Below are 24,799 nucleotides of genomic sequence, written 5' to 3' on the forward strand. Positions count from 1 at the left end.
TCATCTTACAAGTGGAGATAGACCTCCCAGCCCCAGTAAAATCACTGCTATCCACAGGTGAGTGAACACGTCACCTCTTATAAAAATACCTTGGTGTCTACCTTTGTTGAATTACAATTGCTACAGCTTAAAAGCTTTGATTAAATTAAACCAATGTACTCCCAGGTTACAGTTCAACTTTTTTAATACCAGCAGTTTTATTCTATAGATCAACAGTGATGCAAAGTTCTTCAGAGTAATCCAAGTTCTCAATGTTTCTTAAAGCTGAAATCATACCCCAGAATATCTACTGAGTGCCTTAGGGTCACAGCTCACATAAGGAAACATGATCCTCATTTGCTGATTTATTTCATGTAGCCCTTACTTTTTGTTTGTTCAGAGATTCATGAACATATCTGCACTCAATAGCTTTACCTCTCTCACTCCATAACTTCATAGTCTTCCCCTTCCTCCTTGCATGGCATCTTTAAGTGCTACTACTTAATGCACTCACAGAGCTGGAAGAAAATTTAATTAACATATGTAAGAAATACTGTCAGGTCTCCAAAACCAGGCACTTCAGATGTAAAAGTGTGAAATGAAATTATCTTCAAATAAAAAATTTGAAAGTGCCAGTGGAAGCGGGCACCTAAGACCTTAAGTGTTTATGCAGCTTTATGTATCGTTATTTCTTCAGTAAGACTGCCACAGAAATGGCAGGGGTATGGGAAGAAAGTATGTTAGCACTTAGACTCTATTCATAAATGCATTAAGTGCAACAATTTTAGTGAGAAAAAAAAAAATATCAGGAAAGCAAAGTCCCTTCTGGGAAGCTAATCTCAATTACTGTTCACAATCACACAGAGAAAACTCCGCGTAACTGCCATACTGTACACGATCTGGCAGTTGTGTGCATTTGCCACTTCAAAGACACTAACGTAATGACCGAGGGGAGATTTCTCCTCAGAAAAAAAAAGTGATCCTTCAAGAAAAAAAAAATAATCTAAGAATAGACCTTCAGTTAAGAATGATTTATTGCAATACCTCCCCACTTACACAGAAATCACAGTCCCTACAAGCAAGTTGTCAGTACACAAAAGTAATTTACATTCACAAAAAAAAGAGGGTACAAATTGTTTAGTTGGATCTGCTTATGTGTTTAGCTCAAATACATGAGCTACTTTTGCAATTAAATTCAGGAAGAATTTAATCTTTGCAGGAAGAGGGTCTTAGCCCCGTTGCACAATGCTGCAACTACCCAGGCAATGTGAAACAAAGGCTGACTTTCCTTCCTTGCTTTCTCTTATTGTTGGAACGCCTGTGCTCGGATGGCTGTAATGAGGTTGCAACTCAGTCAAATGGGATTTTGAACATTGGCTTTTCTTGAAGCAGTAAATTCAGCTGCTCAGTTTGGACAACGGTAAATGCCTTCTCCATTCTGCAGACTGCAAAAGCTGAAATTTGAAAACAGTGCTACACTATACTCCTGGAAACAATTTCACTAGCTCCCTGCAACACTAGGAGGCCTTTCCACCCAAAAGTAGCTCTTAACACACAGGGTAGCAGTCAGTAGGTTAAATTTTCTATGCAAGGCAAATAGCAACAAATCTTTTTCAAAGAACAAATCATACGCATCCAGTAATTAATCACGTTTTGGAGAAGTTTCATTTTTGCTCCCCACAGAAACACTTTAATCACCTCCTTTCTTTTGAGGGACATGGTTGGTGGGCATGTTGGTGATGGTTGGACTGGATGATCTTAGTTGATCTTTTCCAACTTTAATGATTCTATGGTTCTTTCCAAAATCCTGCATGTTTTGAAACATGCAATTCCACAAAGAATGAACAACTTAAGACTTTGTGGCAACAGCAGTATTATAAGGCTCACTACAACGATCCATCACCTCTGTGCGAAAGTTGAAGCTCTCCACTCCCACTCTGCTGGGTGCCTTGTGGCCCAGGGCATGGAACTGTGGTCACTGGTGGGGGAAGGACCCCCCTGCTCTGCCTGGGGCTCTGCAAAAGACCACCTGCCTCTGCAGTGCCACCTAACCTGAGTGCAGGGTTATAAGCACAGCTTAATAAATTTGAGGGCTAGAGAACAGTAGGAGAGAGGGGAGCAGATTCTCATATCATCAGGAGGGAAATAGACTTTTAAAAAGCCAGTTGTGCCTGTGCACAACAATGAAGCTTTATGTCTATACAAACTGACAAGTCAAATTGTACTCCTGGGCCCAGTTCTCAGCATCAGTGCCATTTGATGGTGATAGCTCGCCTCCTGCTTCTGCAGCCTAATGGTTCTGTCTGCCAGGAAGGGCACGCAGAATGATTAAAATAAGCATTAACAGAACGGTTTGGTGATTAGCTTTTTTTTTTTTTTTCCCTCCCTATTTTTTTTTTTTTCCACTTTCACTTTTTTTTTTTTTTTCCTAACTACAGAGAGTTTTGGTCTGCTAAAGCCTTTTGCTCATTAGCTGTGTACTTTACAAGTGTAAATTTAAAGAATTCATTTTCTTAAAGCCAAGGATTAGAACAATTAAGGAAAACCACTGCAACCTAGCACAAGTCAATCCTTAACATGGAAACGAAACAATAGTGCTTACAGTATTTAAACAAAACTAAGTAGTATATAATTATCCTGATGCTGTCAAACTAAATTTTCACTGTAGTGCAATGATTTCTTAAAATTTCCTTTCTGAAATAGAAATGAACATTTTCTCTTCTGCTATGAGGACATCTCTGCAATCTCTTTGCACCTCTCTCACAGCAAAAACACCTAATATTCACTCTCACTTTTCTTTCTGCCATCAGCCTTTTTCCTCCTGTCCTAACCGCCTACTCCATCACTGGGTCTGCCCAATGGAGACACAAGCAGTCATCCAGTGACTGCCCCATGTATTTGCATCATCAGGACTTAAAAGAGTAGAAATTAATTTGAGCAACTGTCTCTAGAAAAGCAAGCCATTTGCCTGCAGTATTTTATGCCAAGTAATTTTGCACCTTGGTCTTGTTATGTATCTTAAGTCCCTCTTAACATATGGTAACAAAGGTATAGAACATGGCCTGAGTTATATTTGTCAGAGAATTCTTTTAGTAGCATTTTAAATTTATGAAACTGAGATTTGCCTACAATAAACTCTGTAGCATTTTTTGCCAGAACACAAGCTGTAATGTAAAGTGTTGTCTCCTACAGAAAGAGGTGAGGTGTTAACTGTGAAACCATAGTGTGCTGGTAACAGAAAGGTGTTGTTTTGAAGCCTCAGTGATGGCAGTTTATATTTCAATGTTGTTAACTGTTTCACTGATTACTGTACCAGAAATACCGAGCAAACATATGACATAATCACATCTTGATTTAGCCACATTCCATGCACCTCTGTGCAGAAGAGAAGGCCTAGAAGTTCCCACAAACACTAAATTTGTGAATAAAATCTAGATAGCTCTGTTATATGAGAGTAAACTTTGCTACCCAACGTGCAGGAAGCCAATCACACACACAGAAATGAGACACTGATTTACTGCAAAGCTAAACAAACTTGTGTGTAGGTGGTCTTCCACAAAGGAGTTTCACAATGGTTTTTTTTTTTTTTTTTTACAGATACTCTTATCACTTCACCACCACTTTAAAAAGTACTTTTCTTCAATCTTCGGAATTTTCACTTTTAATTCCATAAACACGTGTATTTATTTAAAAGTACCTAAATAAATGTCTGGGGAACTTTATTGCAAAACTCAAACTGCCAGCGTGTCATTTTGGTTTTGGAAACCATGAACATTCTGCTCTCCATTTGATATTTTAGGACGGCTGATAGTATTTTTCTAACTCCCTTTAAGTTCAGCTTCCTTCTGTATCTTTATTCTTGCAGAAGAAAAAAAGATAATGGAAAACAGTGGGCAAATACATAAAGGAAAAAGAAAGCACACTTTTTTTTTTTTCCACAGAACAAACAAAAGCAGAATGCAAGCACATATCTGGAAAGCTTATTTCTCATATCTATATATTTTTTCACTCTTTTGACTCAAAAGATAAATTAACTTGACCTTGCAGATATTGGTAAACTCATCCCATCAGACTTTTACTTACTTTCTTACCAAGGAAGAATGCTTGGGTCCATTAATATACCTCCACCTTCATTTAGAAAAGTCATATTTAGAAAGTGAGGGATAGCATCAGATCTGAATCACTGAAGCTGCTGATCTAGTGCTGGGCAGGTCAATGAAACTGTCAGCAACAACCAACTCAGATGGTGTCACTTCTAGCTATGTGGTCCTTGAACTTGTTTTAGATAAATCTGATCCCTCAGGGCAGCGATCTGCATTTGGAAGAGAGCAAAGTGATCTTTTCTTGGAGATCACAGTTTAACACCATAGTATCTTTAAGTACGTGCATGTGGGTCAGAACATTGGATCCTATTTAGCCACAGAATGCAGTCCTACGGAGAAGGCACTCTCCAATTTTTTGCTCTTAGCAGAACAACTTGCAGAAGTAACCTGATGCATCAGATTTCTGTGTAATTTGGTCTAGGGGTTACCAAATAGCTGTTCCCATATCCTGACCGTTAAGCAGAATGCAAGAGAGTATTTCATTTTTAAGTTTATGGCATCATTTCAGTTCAGAGAAGAAAAATCCCTTTTTGGAAACTGCCATCTCTCTGATAGTTTTGTTTGCTTTACATCACATCAATTCCAAAAAGCTGAGTATGTAGGATACTAATGGGGCATGTTCTCCCCACCAGCAAGAATTCAGCTTGTGCATCAGATGATAACCAAATGTCTGGAGAAAGCTTTACCTCAAGGACTGGGAGTTGAAGAGAAGCACCTGAGCAGCTAAGCAAGTCCAAGCACTGACAGAGCAAATGGGCCTGAGAGACCACACTCACTTTAATCCCCTTATCAGAGCTTGTCTTTGGTTGGAGGCTATGTCACTAAGTAGTTGGCCAAGGAAGTACTATCAAGGAGACAAAAGACCAAATACTCCACAAGCTAAACACAGTAAATATGCCATAGCAGGGGCCAAGAGCTCCTCTGTAACATGCACAATAATTTGTCTGTTACATTATAAGCTAAATGTAAGTGACTTCTGGATGCTGATATTTTCTACCTGTGATGAGACCTTGAGGCAGGAAATGGTAGGAACTAGTAAGAGAAGTGATGGAATGGAGAAAGTTGGGCTGGAGGACAATAAGACTACACAACGATACAAGAAATACCAAATCTATATTACCTTCCAGATAAAGTCTAGGTGTAAAGGGCATGTGTATAATCATGAGGAATGGCTGCCTAACTGGGAACCTTCTATCCACTCCTAATTTGTTCCTATAGCTGCACTGATTCCACGTCTTTAGATCTGAGGGAAGATAATGAAATAAAATGCTTCTCCCTCAGGTTTGACTTTGCTTTCCTGCCACCTTAAGATATATGCTGCAGCACATGTGGCATATAGGAAGGTCTCAGATTTCAACCATCAAAATAAGAAATGCTTTACGAGGTTGAAAAGAGTAAAAGATATCACAAACAGTAGGATTTCCATCTAGGGAGACATGCGTGATGATAGGATGTCTTCCAGTATTCATGCTAGATCCTGTCGATGAACTTATTTTTTGTTTAATGCAGGTTGGGTGCATACAGGGAGTACCAGCAGTCTCCAGGGGATTTCAAATTATAATCACATAAAATATCACGGCCCACAAATCAAATCATCTTGTTTGACTCAAAAAGGAAATTCATTTGTTGGAAAAATAATTCCTTTAAGGTCAACTCAAAATGACTTTTTGTCAATTCAGGTATCAAATTCAAAACATAATTATTTGCACAGCTGTAGCTTATACCGCAGTACTCTCAGTTGGAAACATTCATGCACAGTTAATCTGACTTGCCCAGCTGGAGTCGCTGCAATATCACAAGAGACATGAAACAACTGGGAAAGGCTTATGCTCCTTGGCTACCAGAAGCTCCTCTGATGCTCTGTCAGTCAGAAAGAGCAACATTGGCAAGACCAGGATAAAATCCACAGCCTGAGAATGAGAAAGAATTTATTTGCGGCTGCATCAGAAGAAGATAGGGAAGTAGACTTGTACCTGGGGAAAAGAGAGGCTTTTTTTTTTTTTTTTAAATCCAATTTAGATTCTGTGCTGCTTCCCTCCTTTTCCATGAGCTTACCCATGCAGGGCTCAAAGAAAGCAGAGTCTGGCCCCAAGGGAGTTCAGATGCAGCAGACTGATCTACCAGCAGGCTACAATATGTTCCCAGAAGGTGCAATGTAATTCTGAGGCCAAGGAACAGCCTATTAGCTCTGCATGCTATTAATTTTCATGAACAGTTCAATCCAATGCTCACAGAAGCTGTTGGGCATCTTTCCATTTTGTCTAGCAGGGCCAGGATTAGGGCTTATTTATCTTTTCATTCTATACCTTATCTTTAATTGTGAAGCAGTCCTAACAGTTTAGTGCTGCTCTGCACATTTCAAGCCCTTCACTACCTCTGTGCCCAGCAGCACGTGAGATGCTGTCTTACAGGTCAGAGTGAAGACATGTCACATTCTAAGCCACTCATGAAGAATTAAACTTCAGGCTTGTCTGACTAAACTTCTCAATTCAACAAAGCTCCCCAGTTTTGCCAGACTGAAAAACCAACCCAGCAGGTTCTTGAGTCATGTGCCAAAATGCCTCCTTCATCTTCTCTGGAACTGGAAATGATTACTAATAGGTGTTCTTGCTGAAATGATTTAACATTATGTGCTGAATGAGATCACTAAGTCAAAATATCTTTCCCTAAGTGATTCTCTTACTGTGTGCATGAATGCTAGAGGGGAAGGACAGCATGAACTGAATTTTATTGCAGGCTTTTGTGTTTAACAAAACCTCCAAGTTACTAAAGAATTCACATTAGGAAGTTTCACCCAGATTCATTACAAGAGGCCCATGAAGCACATCCGTCTGGCAGGCGGCAGGGGATGGGGACACGAGGATTAGGGTCAGCCTCTCAATCAAACTTTTCCCTTTTAGAGCATTTAGAGCTAGGTTGGGAACTAAAGATGGGCAAGAAAAGCAGGCATGAAACAAAGCTGGTGAGAAAACAGCACTCTTTGCCTTGAAAGCATAGCCCTGGATGTGTATTGCTCTTGTAGCATCCATTACAGCAGGCTGCAGCCACCAAGAGAAACATGGGCTTTGGGAAGGAACACGGCCTGGCACCACAAAAGGCAGTGCTACATAGCAGGGCACTCAGCATTCTGCTGACAGGCTGGGCTGCTCTCACCCATCCAACTCTGTCAGCCTCAGAATTAACTTATTGAGGTCAGTACTCATAACAGCAGTATTGCAGACTTGATTCACTCTTCCTCTCTGAGAAAGCCCCATACTCTCTGCCCAGTATGGCTATTACCTGCCAACCTAAAGGATGATGAATGTTATTTATATTGCAGTAATGGCTAACCACTCCGTGGAGACTGTGACTGGGACAGGCTGTGCTATGGACTTTTCAAACACGCATTGAATGGGAACTGTCCACAGATGGCCGAGTGTATTAAAGTGCTGAAACACTTCAGGGTAATGTTCTTGAATGCTTTGGACATGGTGACCGCCAGCAGCTCTTCAGCACTTGTGCTGACTGCTACAACACAGGATGCTGTCCTACAGTAAAGGCATTCATTAATAACACGCTTATCAGTTATTGTGACATGCCCTTCCAAAAAAAAAAAAAACCCCATCATTTTCTTAAAACATGCAACTCCTTGATGAGAAGAAGACTTATAAATTCTTCAACTGATAAATTAAAAAATATTTATGTTTCAAATGAAACAGAAACTATCTATGAAAAAATCAGACCAATTTAACTTGGACTTGTGCATACTTGCAGGATTAGCTTTACAGAATTGCAAAAAAAAAAAAGTAAGATCTGAAAAACTGTCTTTAACTTTTCATTATGGTGAGCCCAGAGGATAGCTAACACTCCCTAGGAAATAGCCTCCCAAGGAATAACCCTGCAAAGATGACAAAGAAATAAATTAAAGATATTTGATGTGGTCTTTTTTTATTGTTAGTTGCTCTCTTGATATATAAGGAAAATCATCTGGTCACTTCTTTCATATGCATCAAGGTATCGAGACCTAAAAGACTAAGTGATGTATTCCCAGAACTGTGTCAGAGAAGGTGCCGTGGAACAGGTTTTGGACCCCTTTCATTTCTTTTCCAATTAATGTCCCAGTATTGAAGATCTAAAAATATATTTGGAAACTAGCTGGCATTTGTGTCCATCAGCAGCCCTATCACAAACCAAGTGCTAAAGATACACCTTACCTTCAAGAATACCCTTCCCTTTACACTTTGCAGTTCTAGATGAGGCTGTCTCGGAGCTTTATAGCCAAAAGCCTGAAGATACCAGAGCCCGGTAAGCACTTTACTAAGCAGGGATCAACCATACAGTTTCTTTTTCTGTCTTTTCAGTCAGCAGAATGGTCACTCTCAATCCAAACAGGATAAATAAAGCACACGGCAAGAGCCTGTGAGTATTTTCTAGCTGTCTCAACTGTAGAAGTCTCCTAAGAGGACTGATGTCTCAACATCTGGGCATTCTCCTCTTCCTGTCAAACACTACTGAGCAATGGGATTTGTCAACAATCTGCTCAGCATATACAGATGACAACTGCAGAGTTTGGAGAGCTCAAGGGCATTTATAGATAGATAGGGGATTGAGATAGATGTGTTGAACTAGGACAGAGACCCAGAATCTGTGAAAATTATACACAATTGCAGTACAATTTTTACTTGCAGTAATTAAACCAGACACCATGACATGCAAAATTTAGGCCAGGTGTGCTTTACAATTACAAACATTGTTTCAGAGAGGCTAACAGCCTCAGTGCCATATAATATGAAGAAAAGGATGTCTGCTGCCTAAACCACAACTCTGTCTATCACTAAAATATACAGAAAGAAAGCTTCATTTACAAACAGGTAAACGAACAGATTGTCCTAAGCACAAATTTCATGGATGATGGATTTAAAGGTCTTTCCTGCACCTACATCTCACCTAATGGTACTCTACTGCTTACAGATTTTCAGTCTGTTGCTCCACCACTACCTACAAGAACTTCCTCAATATTTTCAAGTCTTAACTAAGAGATATATCTTGGTACAACACAGAAATGAATCATATAAAAAAACTTTTGCCTTCTGCAATTATCTCCAAATAATTTCTTAAATCAGCTATATTTTCAATAATCTGTCCATTTAGTATATTTTAATACAGATTTATTCACTACCCTTATGACAGCATACTGCTTAAGGCTTTCTACCCTCCCAGTCCAGAGAGTGATAGAACTTGGCATCAAATTTCTACAGCATCAAATGCTGTAGGTTTTTTTCCTGACAACCTAATTGTACAGTGAAATCTGCGATCAGATGCAGTCTTTATAAAAGCGTATGTTCACTCCTTGGTATTCAAGAGTAGCTGTTTAGACTCTGAGGCTATACGTTGTTCCACTGAAAGATATATTATCACATCTGTGTCTAAATATTTTTGCTTCCTATGTCTGCTACAAGCAACACCTACAATTGCTACAGCTGAAAGTGACAAGATAGAAATAATTTCCACCAATTTGTCATGCCTTTTGCATTTAACAACACTAAATGTATAGCCTATTTCATTAACAGTTTTGCTTTTTTGTATTTACATATAACAAGAGAGAAATAAGCACGTTAAAAATAATAAGGTAGCATTGTAAAAATGACAAAAATGGAAACAGAATTTGTGGGTTGGTGCAGAATTGAAAACCACTTAAGACATTTAAAAAGAAAAAGCACTAACTTCCAAGTTGCCTCACTTTACTGCTTTTAAGTACAGCATCACATAGGATGGCCATCACGTATTGACATTTGAACTCCTTGCTCAGCAATCTCATTATAAGGTTATGTTAGAAGGGTTCTCAATCTCTGTCTTTCATGTCAAAAGCAAACATGTTTTCACCACCTTTGAATTAAGTCAGAGAATCACAGAATCATTAAGGTCAGAAAAGACCACTGAGATCACCAAGTCCAACCATTATCCCACCCCCACCGTGCCCACTGCCCATGTCCCTCTGTGCCACATCTCCACATTGCTTGAGCAGCCCCAGGGACAGTGACTGCACCATCTCCCTGGGCAGCCTGTGTCAGTGCCTCACCACACTGAGAACTTTTTTTTCCCCCTAATATCCAACCTCAACATCCCCTGAAGTCATTATAAAACTTCAAAATATATATATTTTTTGAGAGTGGTGAGTTGTCATCATGGATATATCACAAAGGAAACAATACAGAACAATTCAGGAAGAATACAGAATGAATTCTTCAAGCATATGGTATTGCAGAAGCATTGAACATGTTTACATTAATTACTTTTAAAAAGAAAAAAAAGATGTCACATTTGAAATGGAGGATCCTACCAAACTCACTGAGAACCACGCATAAATCTAACAATAGTGAGATTTTTTTCATTAACTCATTGTGACAGCTGTCAAGCAGGGAAGAATTTTTTATTAATACCAAAACAATTGTGCATTTCAACAAAAGCCAGTAATTCAGTCACATCTTATGTCCCCAACTCTGTCATACGATCTGCACATATGCAGATATTACATCTATAAGCAAAGTTGCTCTTCAAATTTTATTTTTGGGGCTGCAATATGATGTGCCCAGAGCCTGGACAGAACCGTGCAGAAAGCAGGCCAGAAGGCAAGCTGTGAAATTTCACTACTGGGCTTGGTGCTCAGCACAGACTTTCTGCAACCAATAAAGATGCAGGGAGCCCGTTAAATAATTCCACTAAAGGCAAGGCTTGTATCTCTGATGTGAGCTTCTAACTGCGAAAACCACTCTGAACAAGTAATAGAGAACAGCCCTTACCTCCTTGTAGACATCATCATTCCTGCTGAAGTCTCCTGACCTCCTTGGAAGGACATGGACATGAACATGCTAGAAATGTGAAACCAAATAATGGTTATTGCCAAGGTCATGACTTTCCTTTCCAGACAACAGCATTATCCTCCACTCATACCAGTAACTGAACAGAAGTCCACAAAATTCCATATGTTCCATAAAAGTACCTTAACCCTTCAGAGATTATAAAAGATGTTCAGGCCAGTGGATGAAGGAACCACTAGTACATTACAGAGACCATGCAGGTACAATGGCTATCAGAAGAACATTCCGGACTGTACAGCACTTCCATTACAACACCTTTTGCAAGATCAGAAAGAGCTTAACGTTTTGCTTTTCCTCCCAGGAGACTGTAGCCCAAACATAACATATCCAAGTGGTGCGTCATGTGGCCCCAAACCTACAGTGCAAGAGAATTAAGGGTCCAGATTTACAGAGTCTGAAGCATAAGCATCACTTTCCTGATGGCAAAGCCATTGCTCAGTGTAGCAGAGCTAAGGGAGATAAGTGGCACAGGTAGCTTTGGGCTTTCCAGCATGGGGGTTATGTTAGGGACAACATGTTTTCTCATGAATGCTGATGAGATATGGAGAATAGGAACAAAAATAAGGACAAGCAAGCAAACATATTTTGTCACTTTGATGCTCATTACTACTACTATCTTACTTTTTTTTCCTTAAGAGATTACAGGCCTCTTCATACCAGATAGGAATTACACAATTGAAGATTTCTGTGACTTGAAATCTACTCTGATTTTTAAAAAAATCCCTGAGAAATCAAAGAAATGTTGATCTGCTGTTCTGCAGTATCTTCAGCTACAAAAATGTAAATATTCTTTTATCTTTTCCCCTTTTCTTCTATTCTCTGTATACACAACAAACTGAATTTAGATAGCTTGCATCTGATTCAACTTGGTGAGTTGAAATCAACTGAAATTCATGAACCTGCTAAAACATTCTCAAAATACAGCTTGAGTCTCTAATAAAGACCAAAAAAAACCTCAACCAAAAAAACTTAGTCTGTTCATAATAAAATCCAAACACACCTATATCATGCTACCCTCATCTACAAGAACATTTGTTCAGTGAATAAAATGAAATCACAAGGATGTTTCACTTAATGAAATAGTCTGAATACCACTTGTTTTTCTTAGCTTACTCTAAAGAAACCAAATATGCTACTCCTTAAACCTACCAATATCCACAGCTTTCAGCATATTCAGCCTAGAGATTAGGATGCTTCTTGAGAGTTAAAAAACAGTGTTTTTGAGTAATACATCAATGATAGTGTTCTGATAGTGTATTATACTAATATATCATGAGAGCGATAGTGTTCTTGTGATGTATTAGTGCAATGTATCATCTGAACATCACAGCTCTCATGACAAATGACTCAAAATCACAAGGTAAGTTTAAAGATGGTCTTCGAAGCCCTAGGCTTTGAATTTGGCTTTAGAGAAACTTCTAAGAAAAACAGAAATGAAGATTGTGGTTTGTACCAACAATGTGAAATTTCACCAGCATACCCCACCTAAATTTAAAAAGATTTAGATTTAAAACTTATCCATAAAACTACAGAATTATCTATCAGTTTTTTTTCTCTTTTTGTACAAGGAATTGATACCGTGGTTACAAATACTACTTTTCAGGATTTTCTCTTGATGATATATATAGAGACAGTCTAATCTCAGATATCAATAACTATTATGTCCCAAAACTTCTATGCACTCGAGTCATTTTTACCTCTGTGGCAAAGTGTTTCAGGACACACACAGGAAAAGCAAATAGGATGTGGCCCAAAGCTTAGTTCAGAGATGCTGTACTGCAGATGCACAGAGCAGCACAGCAGGTAACAAATGAGCCTAATGTGAGCTTCTGCCCAAAATGGGCTCATGTGATCGGCATGAAAAAAGGAGAAGAGAAAGTGTTTATGAGAGCATATGGGCCACTTGGCATCACTGGGGACATTCTCAGGGTTTGTCACCTTTACTACATGCATTATGTTCTTACACAACGCCCGGCTGCTCAGCAAAATCTGTCAACTGTATCAGAAAACAAATAGGTATTTCCAGATCTGAGGTAACTACAATCAGTTATGAGAGCGCAATTTTTTTCCAGACATTCCAATTATTTTTCTTAATATCGTGCGTGAGATATACATAGAAATTGGAATTCTTTCTATCATTTGTAGAATAGAAAAATGCCATGAATAGCAATTATGTCTCAAGGAGATTCCTTCTCCTCAGCTTTAGGAGAAGAAACAAGAACAGAGCAGAGCAATGGTTCCTATGTGGGAACCACTCGTTTGCCATTCAGCTTATGGCTTTCCCAGCTTGAGGTGCTGATATTTTGATTCATTGGGAGTTCTTTAATTGATTATTTTTGCTCTTCAGTGTTATTTTTTTTTTTTATGGCTGAAGCCAGACAAAACAAAAACCTCTAAGTCCAAAAAAGACATTTGCAGTTGACTGAAATGTGTCAGTAGATACAAACGAAACATTTGGCTGTATATATTTCCTTTAACCGAACAAACAGAATTAGGCAAATCTTCACTCAAAACACTATTTGGAGAAGAAAAACCCAAACACTGTCTATATAAAGTATCAAAATAAAGCATTTCAACTCTTCCCTGTTATTGTGGATACCCTCGTGACTGGTGAGTAGCAGACAGCACCAAAGCATTCTAGCAGGCTGTATTCAACCACTGTTGATTGTACTCCTTTTCTCTCCTAAAAACTGCTTTCCCCTCATTTTGCATTGTTTTGATTAATAAGCAAGAAAAGTGACACACAACCAAAACATTCACGTTAACAGACCAATCAATATGTGAAGAACAAAACGCAGACACATGTTAGGCAGTGCAAACATGTTAGCTGACATTCCCTCCTCTTGTCAGACACTGACAGAGAAAGCTGTGCATCACTGCAGGAGACAGGCATACTGGATGTCACAGCATGGGGACGTGGCATGATGCACCCAGGTGGTACATCAGGTACACATACTTTGACACTGGGTGGTCAAAGATACCTGAGCCTCACGGGCTGCTTCTAATGCCTAGAAAGATGAGGTTATGGGAGAAGAACTTTCAAGATATTTACACCCAGACTGGACAGAGAATTAGAAAAAGTACTGAGAGGAGCAAGTCTGCAGTGCAAAGAAGTGCTCTCAAGCCAGATCCCCACATTCCCAGTGAGGCAGGGGGAGCTTGAGGCTGCTTCTCCCACTGCTGCTGAAATCTAGCAGCAACACAAGCATTGGTGGGACTTCACATCTAAAGTTGATTTCCAATGAGTCAGAGTTGCAAAACACAAATCTTGACAAAAAAAAAAAAAATCTCTGCAGGCTGCTTTGTTGGAAAAAAAGACAAACAAATGCCACACATTCACATCAGGTGAGTTTTGCTTCAGCACTCAAGGCCATAGAGAAAGCAATGTTCTTAGTTATGGCTGTTTTTATATACTGAATTACGGTTGAATAATCAATGTGTCACCACTGTGCTGGATGTAAAGCAAAAATACCAGGCAGACAGACACAGAGAGAGATTTCCTGAGTAGACCAGAATGGTGAAGATCAGATGACCATGCCACACACCACAGGGGAGAACATGGACATCACCTGCAATAATTCATTAACATTACGTTGTGTTCACTCAGCTGCTGTGCTGGTTAGCAAAGCAACAAAGCTCTGCTTCTAACAGAAAACGAGATAATAGCCTTCATAAGAGCTCCCCAGCACTCACCCTGGGACTATTAGCAGTACGTGTTGCTATAGGATGAATGCACAAAGCCTGGTGGTGGATCACAGTGCTGAGAACAGGGGGTTGCCAAAATGCTGGCAAAAGGACTGATTTCCCTCAGCTGCAAAGGCAGCACATGGCTGAGCTGTGTCTTCAAGCAGCAAAACCAGATGTCTTTCATCAGCTTAAACCATTCCCTTGTCACTTTTTACTCTTCATAACAGAGAAAACATGTGGGTTTCCATAGTTCTGTGGTAAAGCAACATCAGGACAGGCAGTGGGGCACAGGGAGATCAGAAAGAGTGAGCCCCCAAGCCCATGCCATGCACAAGCAGGAGGAAGGGCAGGAAGGACACCAGTGGTGGCAGGCTGCAACATGTGCTGGCCACAGGAGGCCCCCCCCCCCCCCCCATCCGCTGGTTCACAGGGAAAAATGATTGAGGTATACAGATAACACCTTATTTGCTGCAGAAAGTTCCCCGTCCGTTGCGGAGACATGGACTTCATACAGGAGGCTGTGATAATGCTTCTTCTAAACTACCAGATTAACTGTAGAAATTCCAAACTAATAACCATTCTCCAAGTAAGGCTGTCAGTGGGTGATAAAGAAAATCAACCATAATACTGAGATAGGATAAAATTGCCCTATTTTTCATGTGGCTTTCTGTAAACTGGGCTTCTATGGAGCCCTTGTTTGCTATTCTTGATTAACTGCTCAATTATCCTTGTTAGAAAATTATTCTGCAGAAAGCCCTGCCTGTATATCCACAGCTCATTAACAGAAAGCACTCCCTCTGCTGTCTGCAAAAATATATCACATTACCCAGATGCTAGCAGACTTGGTACAATTGCTCTTTTTTCGTTTTGTAAGCCGATTTCTACGGCCCATGACTTGCTGACCCTGGCAAGGACATCTTCATGCTGAAGCAGCTTCTGTTCAGTGAATATTTTTGGATTGGGATAGCGAAACATATGGAAAAAAAAAGTCCTATTCAACACTTTAAATTAAAAATAAAGCAGTTTGTATCAATCAAAATATTCAGTTTTCACAGCCTTCAATATTATTGCCAGCATAAATTCTTCCTGCGTATCCAGAAGTTATAAATTACATAAGACCACTTTGAAAGACCTGTTATAAAAAATTAAAAGATGACAGGAAAGTACTTGAAACACTCGCTTTCATACAAAAACGCCCAGTTCTTAGGAATTTCATCTTCCTTTACTGCAGTAGGCTGCAGACAAGATGCACACATGTGCTGCCTTCTACCAGAACAGCAGCTAAAGCATTCTGGTGGTAAGGGTTGCTGCAAACCCAAGAAGACTGCACAGAGTTATGTTCTCTCACAACACGTTTGCTATGGCTCCAGTTTATTAAAGCACAAAACCAAATCCTGCTTTTCTACCAGTACAAGTAATGTAAGGATATGATACAGACAGAAAGGAGCAATACAGACAGGCAGACCAGACACCACCAGGCTGACTCATGAAGGAACCTTTTGGGATCCACGTGCGTACTTCGGAGGGAGTAGAAAAAGCTTTGCAATTATCATCACCAGCGCTTTTGTCATGAGTTTGCCTCTTGGATTATATCGAGATACTTATTCAGCACTGAGAACAAGTACTTGGGAAAGCAGCACAATGGAAAGAATTTGTGAATATATCAGAAACCAAACCAAGTGGGGGACTGGCAACAAAGTACATCTTCAAACACACACGACTGAGGAACGTGCAGATTCAGCATCCTCAATAAATAATGTATCTGTCAACTATAAAGTTTTAAAGAAATGAGCTGTGAATGAGCTGGAGACCGAAACCCAATGAAAACATGTGCAGAAAGATTTTTAAAGCTTCTTGAGATCTGAGGTTATAAACTTCCACAGCTGAAGGCATCCTTACCATTTATGTGAGAACCGGCAGCCTCTCCCTCCAGCCCAAGGCTAAGCCAACTGGTACAATAACGACTTTTTCAATAGTCTTTTCATTGGAAGTGGTGCACCAAATCATTCTCTGAAAGGCAGTATATATAATGAAATGGAAATAAAGGTAGAATGATACTTCTGGACTGCTATTTTCTGACCTCTAAGCCAGTCCCTAATTCCAGGAACGACAGTCCCCACATGGTGGTAGGAAGGTCAGGCCAAGGACCACCACCACCATTTCTTTCCCACCTGCCCAGCAGCTGCAACTTCAAGCACTGCCCTGAGAACCAATAGGAAGGACTACACACTGACTCAACCAAGGACACTGAAACCGCCGCACAATCATGTCAGCAACAATAGGACCATAACACTGTGAGACCTGCACAGCAGCATCTGTTCTAAAATGCTAGAGAACTACAGAAACAACCCTAATTCCTGGCAGCCCCTGCAGAAAATATTACTTCCATTTTGTAGATGGCTGAGGCACATACCAATGAAGGTGCCACAGGCTTGGGAACAGCTGGTGAGCACCTGCCTTACTGTTCTGCTCCTTCATCTTCCTTTAGGGTCACTTTGCCCAGGTGTTTTGTTGCAAATTTGTTGTTGTTCAGATGCAAATGAAATAGCAATTGTATTTCCCTTCACCTCTGATATTTAGTTAAGTCTTGATAAACGCATATTGTTTTAACACTTGTGATACATATAATTAGGGTTCTTTATGTTTCAATAAAATGTTCCATAATAAACATTTACTGCTCTGTGAATAAACATTTAAATGAAGCTCCTAATGGGGGTTACATGTTTTGAAGCAGTTCATGGCTTTGCTGAAGTCTCTCCCTATAGTTAATGAGAGTCATTTCCATAATCTGTGCATTATTGCTTAAGCCTTCCTTTAGGAATATTTTACAAAGTAAAATTCTGTGAAATATTATCAGCCAAAAGAGAAAATGTTAAGAGGATTATCAAATTGTCCCGTTAAAGGGACAGTACAAGCTTTCATTTTCCCCGTGAGATGCTAACATTATAATCACATAGAATCTACTTAGTAATTATCATGCTGCTGCAGTACATTATTACTGTGTTTTTCCCTCAGAGATCCAGTCTAAATGAAAAGGATGGGAGACCCTGGAAAATTCTTATTTGAAGGGCAGTATAATACTACTTCAGTTTCTCAAATTAATAAGAGTGAGGTTTGGAAACCCCCAGCCAGACCTTGCAGATGCCAAGAAAGGTCGAGCCCCTTGAAGGGAGCAGAGGGCTGCATGTAGCTGCATGTGCAGCTCTGTACAGTTTGTCCCAAGATGTCAGTGCTACTGCTATGTGATTAACACCCAGGGCCTCAGCCCATTTTTGCGGAAACTTCAACCCATTTTCTCACTGACTCCAGTAAATGCAGGGCTCTGTGCCCCAGGTGAGATATAAAGCACACCAAGGTCTAGGGAAATATTATTGTTGGAATACATTGGGTTTTCAGTTCTCCAGCGCACCTGCAATGATACAAGCACCTGTAAGGTATTTCTTCCATGTGCCTGAGTACATTTGAAGAGACCATAAAACTGAAATATATCTTCTCTCTGCTAGCAGGGAATAACAGCACTGCAGCAGTAATGGCCTACTCCTCCTTTAATGCAGGGGGCAGGGAACTTGGAGGAAAAATGAGAGAAGATAAATCAGGAACGGATATGATGGGGGGAGGGGGAAGGAAAGCTTTACATACTAGTTTCTTATTCTAAGTGGGAAATGATTCTAATTTGTGTGGTTATTGTCCTTTTAGACAACTGTTGCAGCCCCATTCTAGGATTATGAAATGTTTCCTGTAGAATTAACACGCTGTCTCCCTTTCATGAACTAAAGGTAGAAGAGAGATGCTAATGTAAGGAGAAAAAAGGTTTCCAATGACAGTAAAGACCGAGCCTCGTAACGCCCTGTAAGGATGAAATGCATTCAGTCCACAGCATTTTCCATCACCATATCTATCAGTGTTAGGGGAGATTTCTGCAGCTCTGTATTAGTACTGAGGCATTATATACCCTAAAGGACACATTTCCTAAGAACATGCATTTATCTGTGTATACATACAGTATACACAAGACTGTATTTAGTTATTTATAATATTAAATATAGTATTAATATATAGCAGGTCTGGATTCCAAAACACGGCTGTTTTCCTGTTTTATTGCCGAATATGCACATTCATCTCTAAGGTTTAGCTGCTTCAGTTAAACCTTTTAAATGTAAATTATTTTCTGTTATAAAAAGCTGATTGTGGGAGTTTTAGTATTTCAAAGATGGTAATTTATGTGACTGGAACAAAATAAAACATTCAACAGAAACAGAATTTTACTTGATCAGAAACACTTTTATGTTTCCTTACAGCTTTCTTTTTATATTTTCCTCCTGCAGCAGCGGCCTCTGTCTTTCAATTAGCTTGAAACAGAAGATCTTAGATAAAACCATAATTCAACGCAATTTGCACGTGTGTCATCCCCAAATTCTTTGCCTCACACTTTATATATTCTTAAGCTGTTGAGAACCGATTCCTGCAATCTTTAATGCCAGCACTCAGCTGTTCCCCCCTTCAATGGTCCACTGAAGTCTCGAGGATGACAGAGTAAGTAGAACCAGCCTGCAAGTCCTTACTCTTGTAATCTCAAATCATTTTGATTGCATATTCAGTGGGGAGCTTAGAATCAAGAAAGCAAGTTTTGACGATAGACTATATGACTCCAAGACAATTTTATTTTTCATTGACTTACTTCCTCCTAGCACTGTTGAACTTGGGACATAAGATGGTTTTGTGGAAGTAAATAGCTTCTTTGAAAAAATAAGACTTCCTAGGTCACCTACCCCCATCACCCAAAGATGATACCTACCCCATCACCCAAAGATGGAAATCCCTGTAATAACCTCAGCCTCAGAAGCTACTGGGTCAACCCTTGCAGAATAGGACAGTATCAGCACCAATACAAGTCATCTTTGAATATTTTGACAACAACCTATGCAAGTTAATATGATATATTATCCCAGCCCAATAGTGCAAAAGTATTTTCATTCTTGATTTTCCAGGCACTTCCCTGCTCAAGCGAGTGGCAAAACTTCTAACTTCAGGTTAAATCCTTCATTATTTGAAGAGACCCGTCGAAGAGATGAGTTAAAAATGGCAAAGGATATGCAATACTACAAAACTACAAAATAAAGTGCATTCCACAGTCCTTATTCAGTGTGTAATAATTTGATATATTAGAAAAAGATGTCAGCATCCTTGTCTCAAACTTTATTTTACACTTAAAGTATTTTTGCACGGCATCAAACATCTACACATCACCCACCTAGCTCTAGTGAACGGCAACAAGAACAGTGTTGATAACAAAAACAAAGAAATTCATCTTCCAGTGTTTGCTAAAACAAGAACTCAAGTATTTTAACTTAGAAATTTAATTACAGAAATGTATATTGATTTAATCTTTCTTCATATTCATAAGCCAGCTAGAGAGAACAGTGAAGTGTTTTGCTTAGTACACTTTTACCTTGGTAAGCAAAAGTTACCTTTGTTGGAAAAGGAGCTCTTTCAAAATTGTATAAATCCACAGATTCCTTTCAGGCAGAGGTCTTTGGCAATTTATGATTCACACTGGCATTTGCCAGGAACCCAGCTGAAAACACCAGACTTGCTGTCCTGGAGACCTTTCAACAGACAGTTTGCCCAAATGGACTTCAACTGTGACTAGCAGGGCCATATGGGCAGAAGAGTAGCAGAGGTGAACAGTTTGTGATTACGTACCTAAGTCATTTAACCTTCAGAATTACGATTCTGCACACTCTACCACCCAACAGGAGGCTGTACAAGCAGGTGAAAAGATAGATGTCTATTCCTAATGACTGTTTAGGAGACTGCTGAGCTCTGGTCTGTGCCCATGTTGGTTCAGTTCATTAATGTAATTAACCAACAATCAATCTTTTTAAATTAGTTACACAAAAACAGCTACTGCCAGATCAACTGACATGAAAGTTAGGTCACACTCCATTTCTGCACGATTTAACATCCACACTGGAACAGAATACAGGGACTGGAAGCATCAGAAACTGGAGCCAAATTCATTTGAAGCCCTACAACTTAATTAAAGCATGCAAAATCTGTGCAGCTGGCTTGGTCTTATTTGCATGGCCTTCCATGCTTGCAGCTAAACACCTTGGCAATAGAAGAGGTGCTCAGAAAACAAAAGATAGAAAAAAAATGATATGCTTGAAAGATACAGTAGTGAAGGAATGTAGATAATTTTAAACAACACAACTTTATGAAGGGCTTGAAATTGGAACTGGCTTCCGCAGTTCACCAGTGGCTCTGTTCACAGAAACATTTTATATGGCAGATGAAAGCAGGAGCTGAAGCTGCTGTTGGTTCCTGTTCCCTTTCTGTGGACTAAGAAAAGACCAGCAAAGCAACCTTAGCTTTCACTGAACAGAGGGTACCTCAAAGGGTTACAGCACAGTTTTGTCATCGGCCTCTGCACACAGGTCTGCTGTCCTGGGATCAGAGCTGAAAGCAGCTTATAACAGGTTCACAAATGCCTCCCTCTTTCTCCTTCCTCTGGGGAGCGGGAAAATGATTTGGTTGGCCTAAATTTGCTGCAATGTGTTATTCAGAAGCACTGGCCAAGGAGTTGCTAAGGTGACCGAATCCTGCCCTGCTGCTCACCAGCCCAGTGTCAGAGGGACAGGGCAGGGTAGCAAATCCACAGCCTGGTTTGGGCTGTGCAGGCCTTGCGCTGCTCAGCTGTAAGCCATGCTGAGCACAGGCCTTGGGGGAAACAGCTCAGTGACCGCTGGCTGTATGAACCACAGGCAGGCAGTGAGCAGGAGCCCACACTGATGGGTTAACTTTGCCTGGTGGGCACAGAGCATCTGCCAGCTCGGTGTGGGTGCCGTCAGCCTGGCTTGAGACTAATAGACAATTTCATTCTCAATCTTCTAAGCTGAACCTGAATTAAACTGCTTTCCATTTCCCCAGAAGGACAGGTTTGCAAGTTTGCCTTATGCTTGACCATTAAGACAGCAGCTGGTCTCTTTTAATCCCTTGCACTGACTGAGCTGATCCAATTGCTTCCACTAGGCCTAATGCAGACAGCACAGCTGAGCAACTGTCATGAAAGTGGGTTCATTCTCCTAAAAACACCTCAAAAGGGATGGGCTCGAGTCTCTTCATGATGTAGTTCTGCAGGGGTATGGCAACACCCAGGCTGAGAGTCTGCAGAGGAATGAGCACATGCCTTGAAGTGCTGAGCACCTTCCCTCCTGTTTGCATCACATGTGGCAGTATCAGGCCTTCAAGTCAGAGCTCCAAATTCCCCTTACATACAGGGTAAGTGAAACACTTACCTGGACTTAAAGTCACGAAACCAAGCAATTAGGCTGCATTTAAGGTTTGATATTAGGAAAAAAGAAAACTCCCCTGAAAGAGTGGTCAGGCACTGGAGCAGGCTGCCCATGGAGGCATCATCCCCAGAGTGTCCAAGAAGTGTATAGATGCAGCACCAAGGGACGTGGTTAATGGACAATACTGGTGGTAGGTGAATGGCTGGTCTAGATGATTTAGAGTTCTTTTCCAACATTAACAATTCTGTGACTATGATTTTGGTGGGGTTTAACAGAAAAAGCAGGAAATGAGACAAATGGAGAAGGAAAAGGAGGATGTTTCATTTATAACTGCATGTAAATTAGCATGACTAGGGAAAAAAGCCTCTTTTAAGAGACCAAGGAATGTGCAACCTGTCACTTAACACTCCCCAACCTCCACAGCACTGCTGCCAAAAGCCACCACAGCAGGTGCTGCTGGAAATAAGACTAAAGCAGACATAAGTGAATTTAAAACTAATAATAGCAAGAAACTTTAATGAAACTCCCTGAGTAGTTAAAGCAGCTTTTCTCATATAGGATTTTTTGAGCTTTCATAACTTTGACAGGCAGCATATTGTCACTTTGTGCATCTCTCTGAACACACATGCATCTCTTCTGCAGCATACATGTAACAGCAAAATGCAAGGAGCCTGCCTCGGGAAATCATTTATTCATTACCTCAGTGATCTGCCTATGCAATTCTATGCCACTGCCCCATGATATACATGCTGCTAATCACCAGTGGGCTGCTTCTGTGTCCGGAGGACCAAGTTATGGGACCTGGGGGAGCACAGCCTGTGTCCTGGGGAAGCTCGTGGGTTTGGATCTGCCTCACTCCACAAGCTGAGTGGGGAGCCGAGCTGTTCATGAGTTTAGTATCCAGCATCGCTGCCAGAGTGAGAAGCAGACTGCAATGCATGAGGAATACAAAACAGAGACCTAGAGGGCAGGCAAAACTTTCATAAATTCAGCTCATCTACCAACATTGAAGGAATTACTAATCAGAGAGAGAAAGCTACAGAAGTTTTAACATTAATTTTACTTTGCCATAGTAGCACGTGGCTAACACCCTGACACCTTGCCATTTACTGCAAGAGAGCTATTTATTTATGTAACCTATAGCTCACATTTAAATAATTAGTCTGCCTGATAAATTTTAGAACTTGCAATCTGTGTGCTACATTTTCATAAGCACAGCATATTTAATGCAGGTCCATTTGTTTAACATCTCCAGTATCATATTAAAGAGTTTCAAGTAATTAGCAGAGTTAGCCACTCCAACTTTAGGCCATCTACAAGTTTTTTTTAAAAAGATATGCTAATTGTACATCGTGAAGTAGCTGCTACAGATATGTTGCCCACAAGCCTAACAAAGGGATGTTCAAAGAGTGATATGAGCTGTCTGGAAATTAGCAAATCAGGTCAGATAAAAGAGGACTTGATCCAAACTTTCCTCCCAACTTTCTGTGACCTCCAAGAATCTGAACATTCCCCAGATCAGACTGCCATCCTTGGGTTTCTTTCAGCCCATCAGCCCAAGCATAAGGACCCAATTTTAAGAAGCACTGACCATTTGTGTTTCTCTTTAGGGTCAGAAGCTCAATGCTTACTTGTAGCCAGATGCCAGAAAACCCCTGCAAGACCACACATCAGAGCTGAGTGGCTTTTATACCATAACACTTGCACTTCAGATCAGTTTTCTAGAAAGCAGAATAACACTCCTAGGATGCTATTCTGAATGCATAAGTTATCATTCTTCTGTAAGCAGCAGCAGGAGTTGCACAGGGATGCAACTAAGGAGTCCTCAGAAGAATGGTTCTCCCTTCCAGAAAAACCATTGGAGTGAGCTTGATCTCTGTTGCTACTATTTTGACACTGTCAGGTGAGCTAAAGCCCAGTTCTGTGAATCAGATCATGGCAGTCCCTTAGCATCTCAGCAGAATAGCAATGTAATAAACAATTCTTCATGGTTCAGATGGTATACATGAAAAAAAAAAAAAACACCTGAATTTCAGCTTAAAATTTGAATCAATTGAGGAACCTGAGGTGAAAGCTATGAGAAAGTGGAGGCTATTGACATTCCTGCTGCCTCAGAATTTACTAAACATGAACCAAACTAGCTTGTAACTAAGGCTGTATGGAGCGACAATCAGACAGCAAGTATGTATCCTAACAGCTAAAGCACAAATTCAGATATTAGTAATGTTTACTTGAGAGCTATTCTTCACCCACTTCCTGTGAAAAGAAGCTCGTTTATTTGCTTCTCTGGTAACTGTTGCTCTTAGGCCAGATCTATAGACATGAAAAATTTAAGTCAAGTTTCTGAAGTCATTCTACAACCAGCAGCAACTGTGACATTGACACTTCTTGTCAGATTTTCAAATCACTTCAGTACAATTCTAAGAACTTGCCACCTACATTACGGCCAATCAGTTTTGAAAACCGTGCTTCACCTACGTTAAGCCTCCATGAAAACTTCTACCCACATGTCTTTCCAAAATGGTGCTTAGGCACTTCAGAAGCTTTTCTAAGTTGAACTATTTTGGAAGCATGTCAGTCCTTTGCACAGCAAGTTATTTTCTTGTTCAATCCATACAAAACTAGAATTAACCCTAGCATGCCTGTTTATCACAAAATCTTGTAGAATTACACAGTATTAATCCCAGGCAAGTAAAATGAAGTCAAACTTGCATTTAAAAATAGAACTATGCAAACTTCCACTACAGTAACGTAGCTGCTAGGAACATTTACCTCTATTTTTCTACCAGGCACAGTCAAGCAAATAAATACCCTCTTGCTACTGCAAGAGAAAAACAGAAGAAAGCAAGACATGGTAAAAAACGTTGATATCTCCAGC

The 24,799-nt window shown here is 40.2% G+C and overlaps 1 protein-coding gene across 8 annotated transcripts in view; it reads right to left on the reverse strand.

The window, feature by feature from the left end:
- Positions 1–24,799, reverse strand: part of FHIT (fragile histidine triad diadenosine triphosphatase) — a 512,252-nt gene that overhangs the window by 71,843 nt on the left and 415,610 nt on the right. For 7 of the 8 annotated variants that reach the window (XM_085235677.1, XM_031555606.2, XM_085235680.1 and 4 more), the window contains one exon: positions 10,862–10,930. The exons of the other annotated variant lie outside the window; for it this stretch is intronic. In XM_085235677.1, coding sequence (XP_085091803.1) covers positions 10,862–10,930 — 69 coding nt within the window. The remainder of the gene's footprint in view (positions 1–10,861; positions 10,931–24,799) is intronic. 8 annotated transcript variants of the gene reach the window in all.

This window comes from Meleagris gallopavo, chromosome 14 (genome assembly GCF_905368555.1).
Source record: "Meleagris gallopavo chromosome 14, MGAL_WU_HG_1.1, whole genome shotgun sequence".
NCBI lineage: Eukaryota > Metazoa > Chordata > Aves > Galliformes > Phasianidae > Meleagris > Meleagris gallopavo.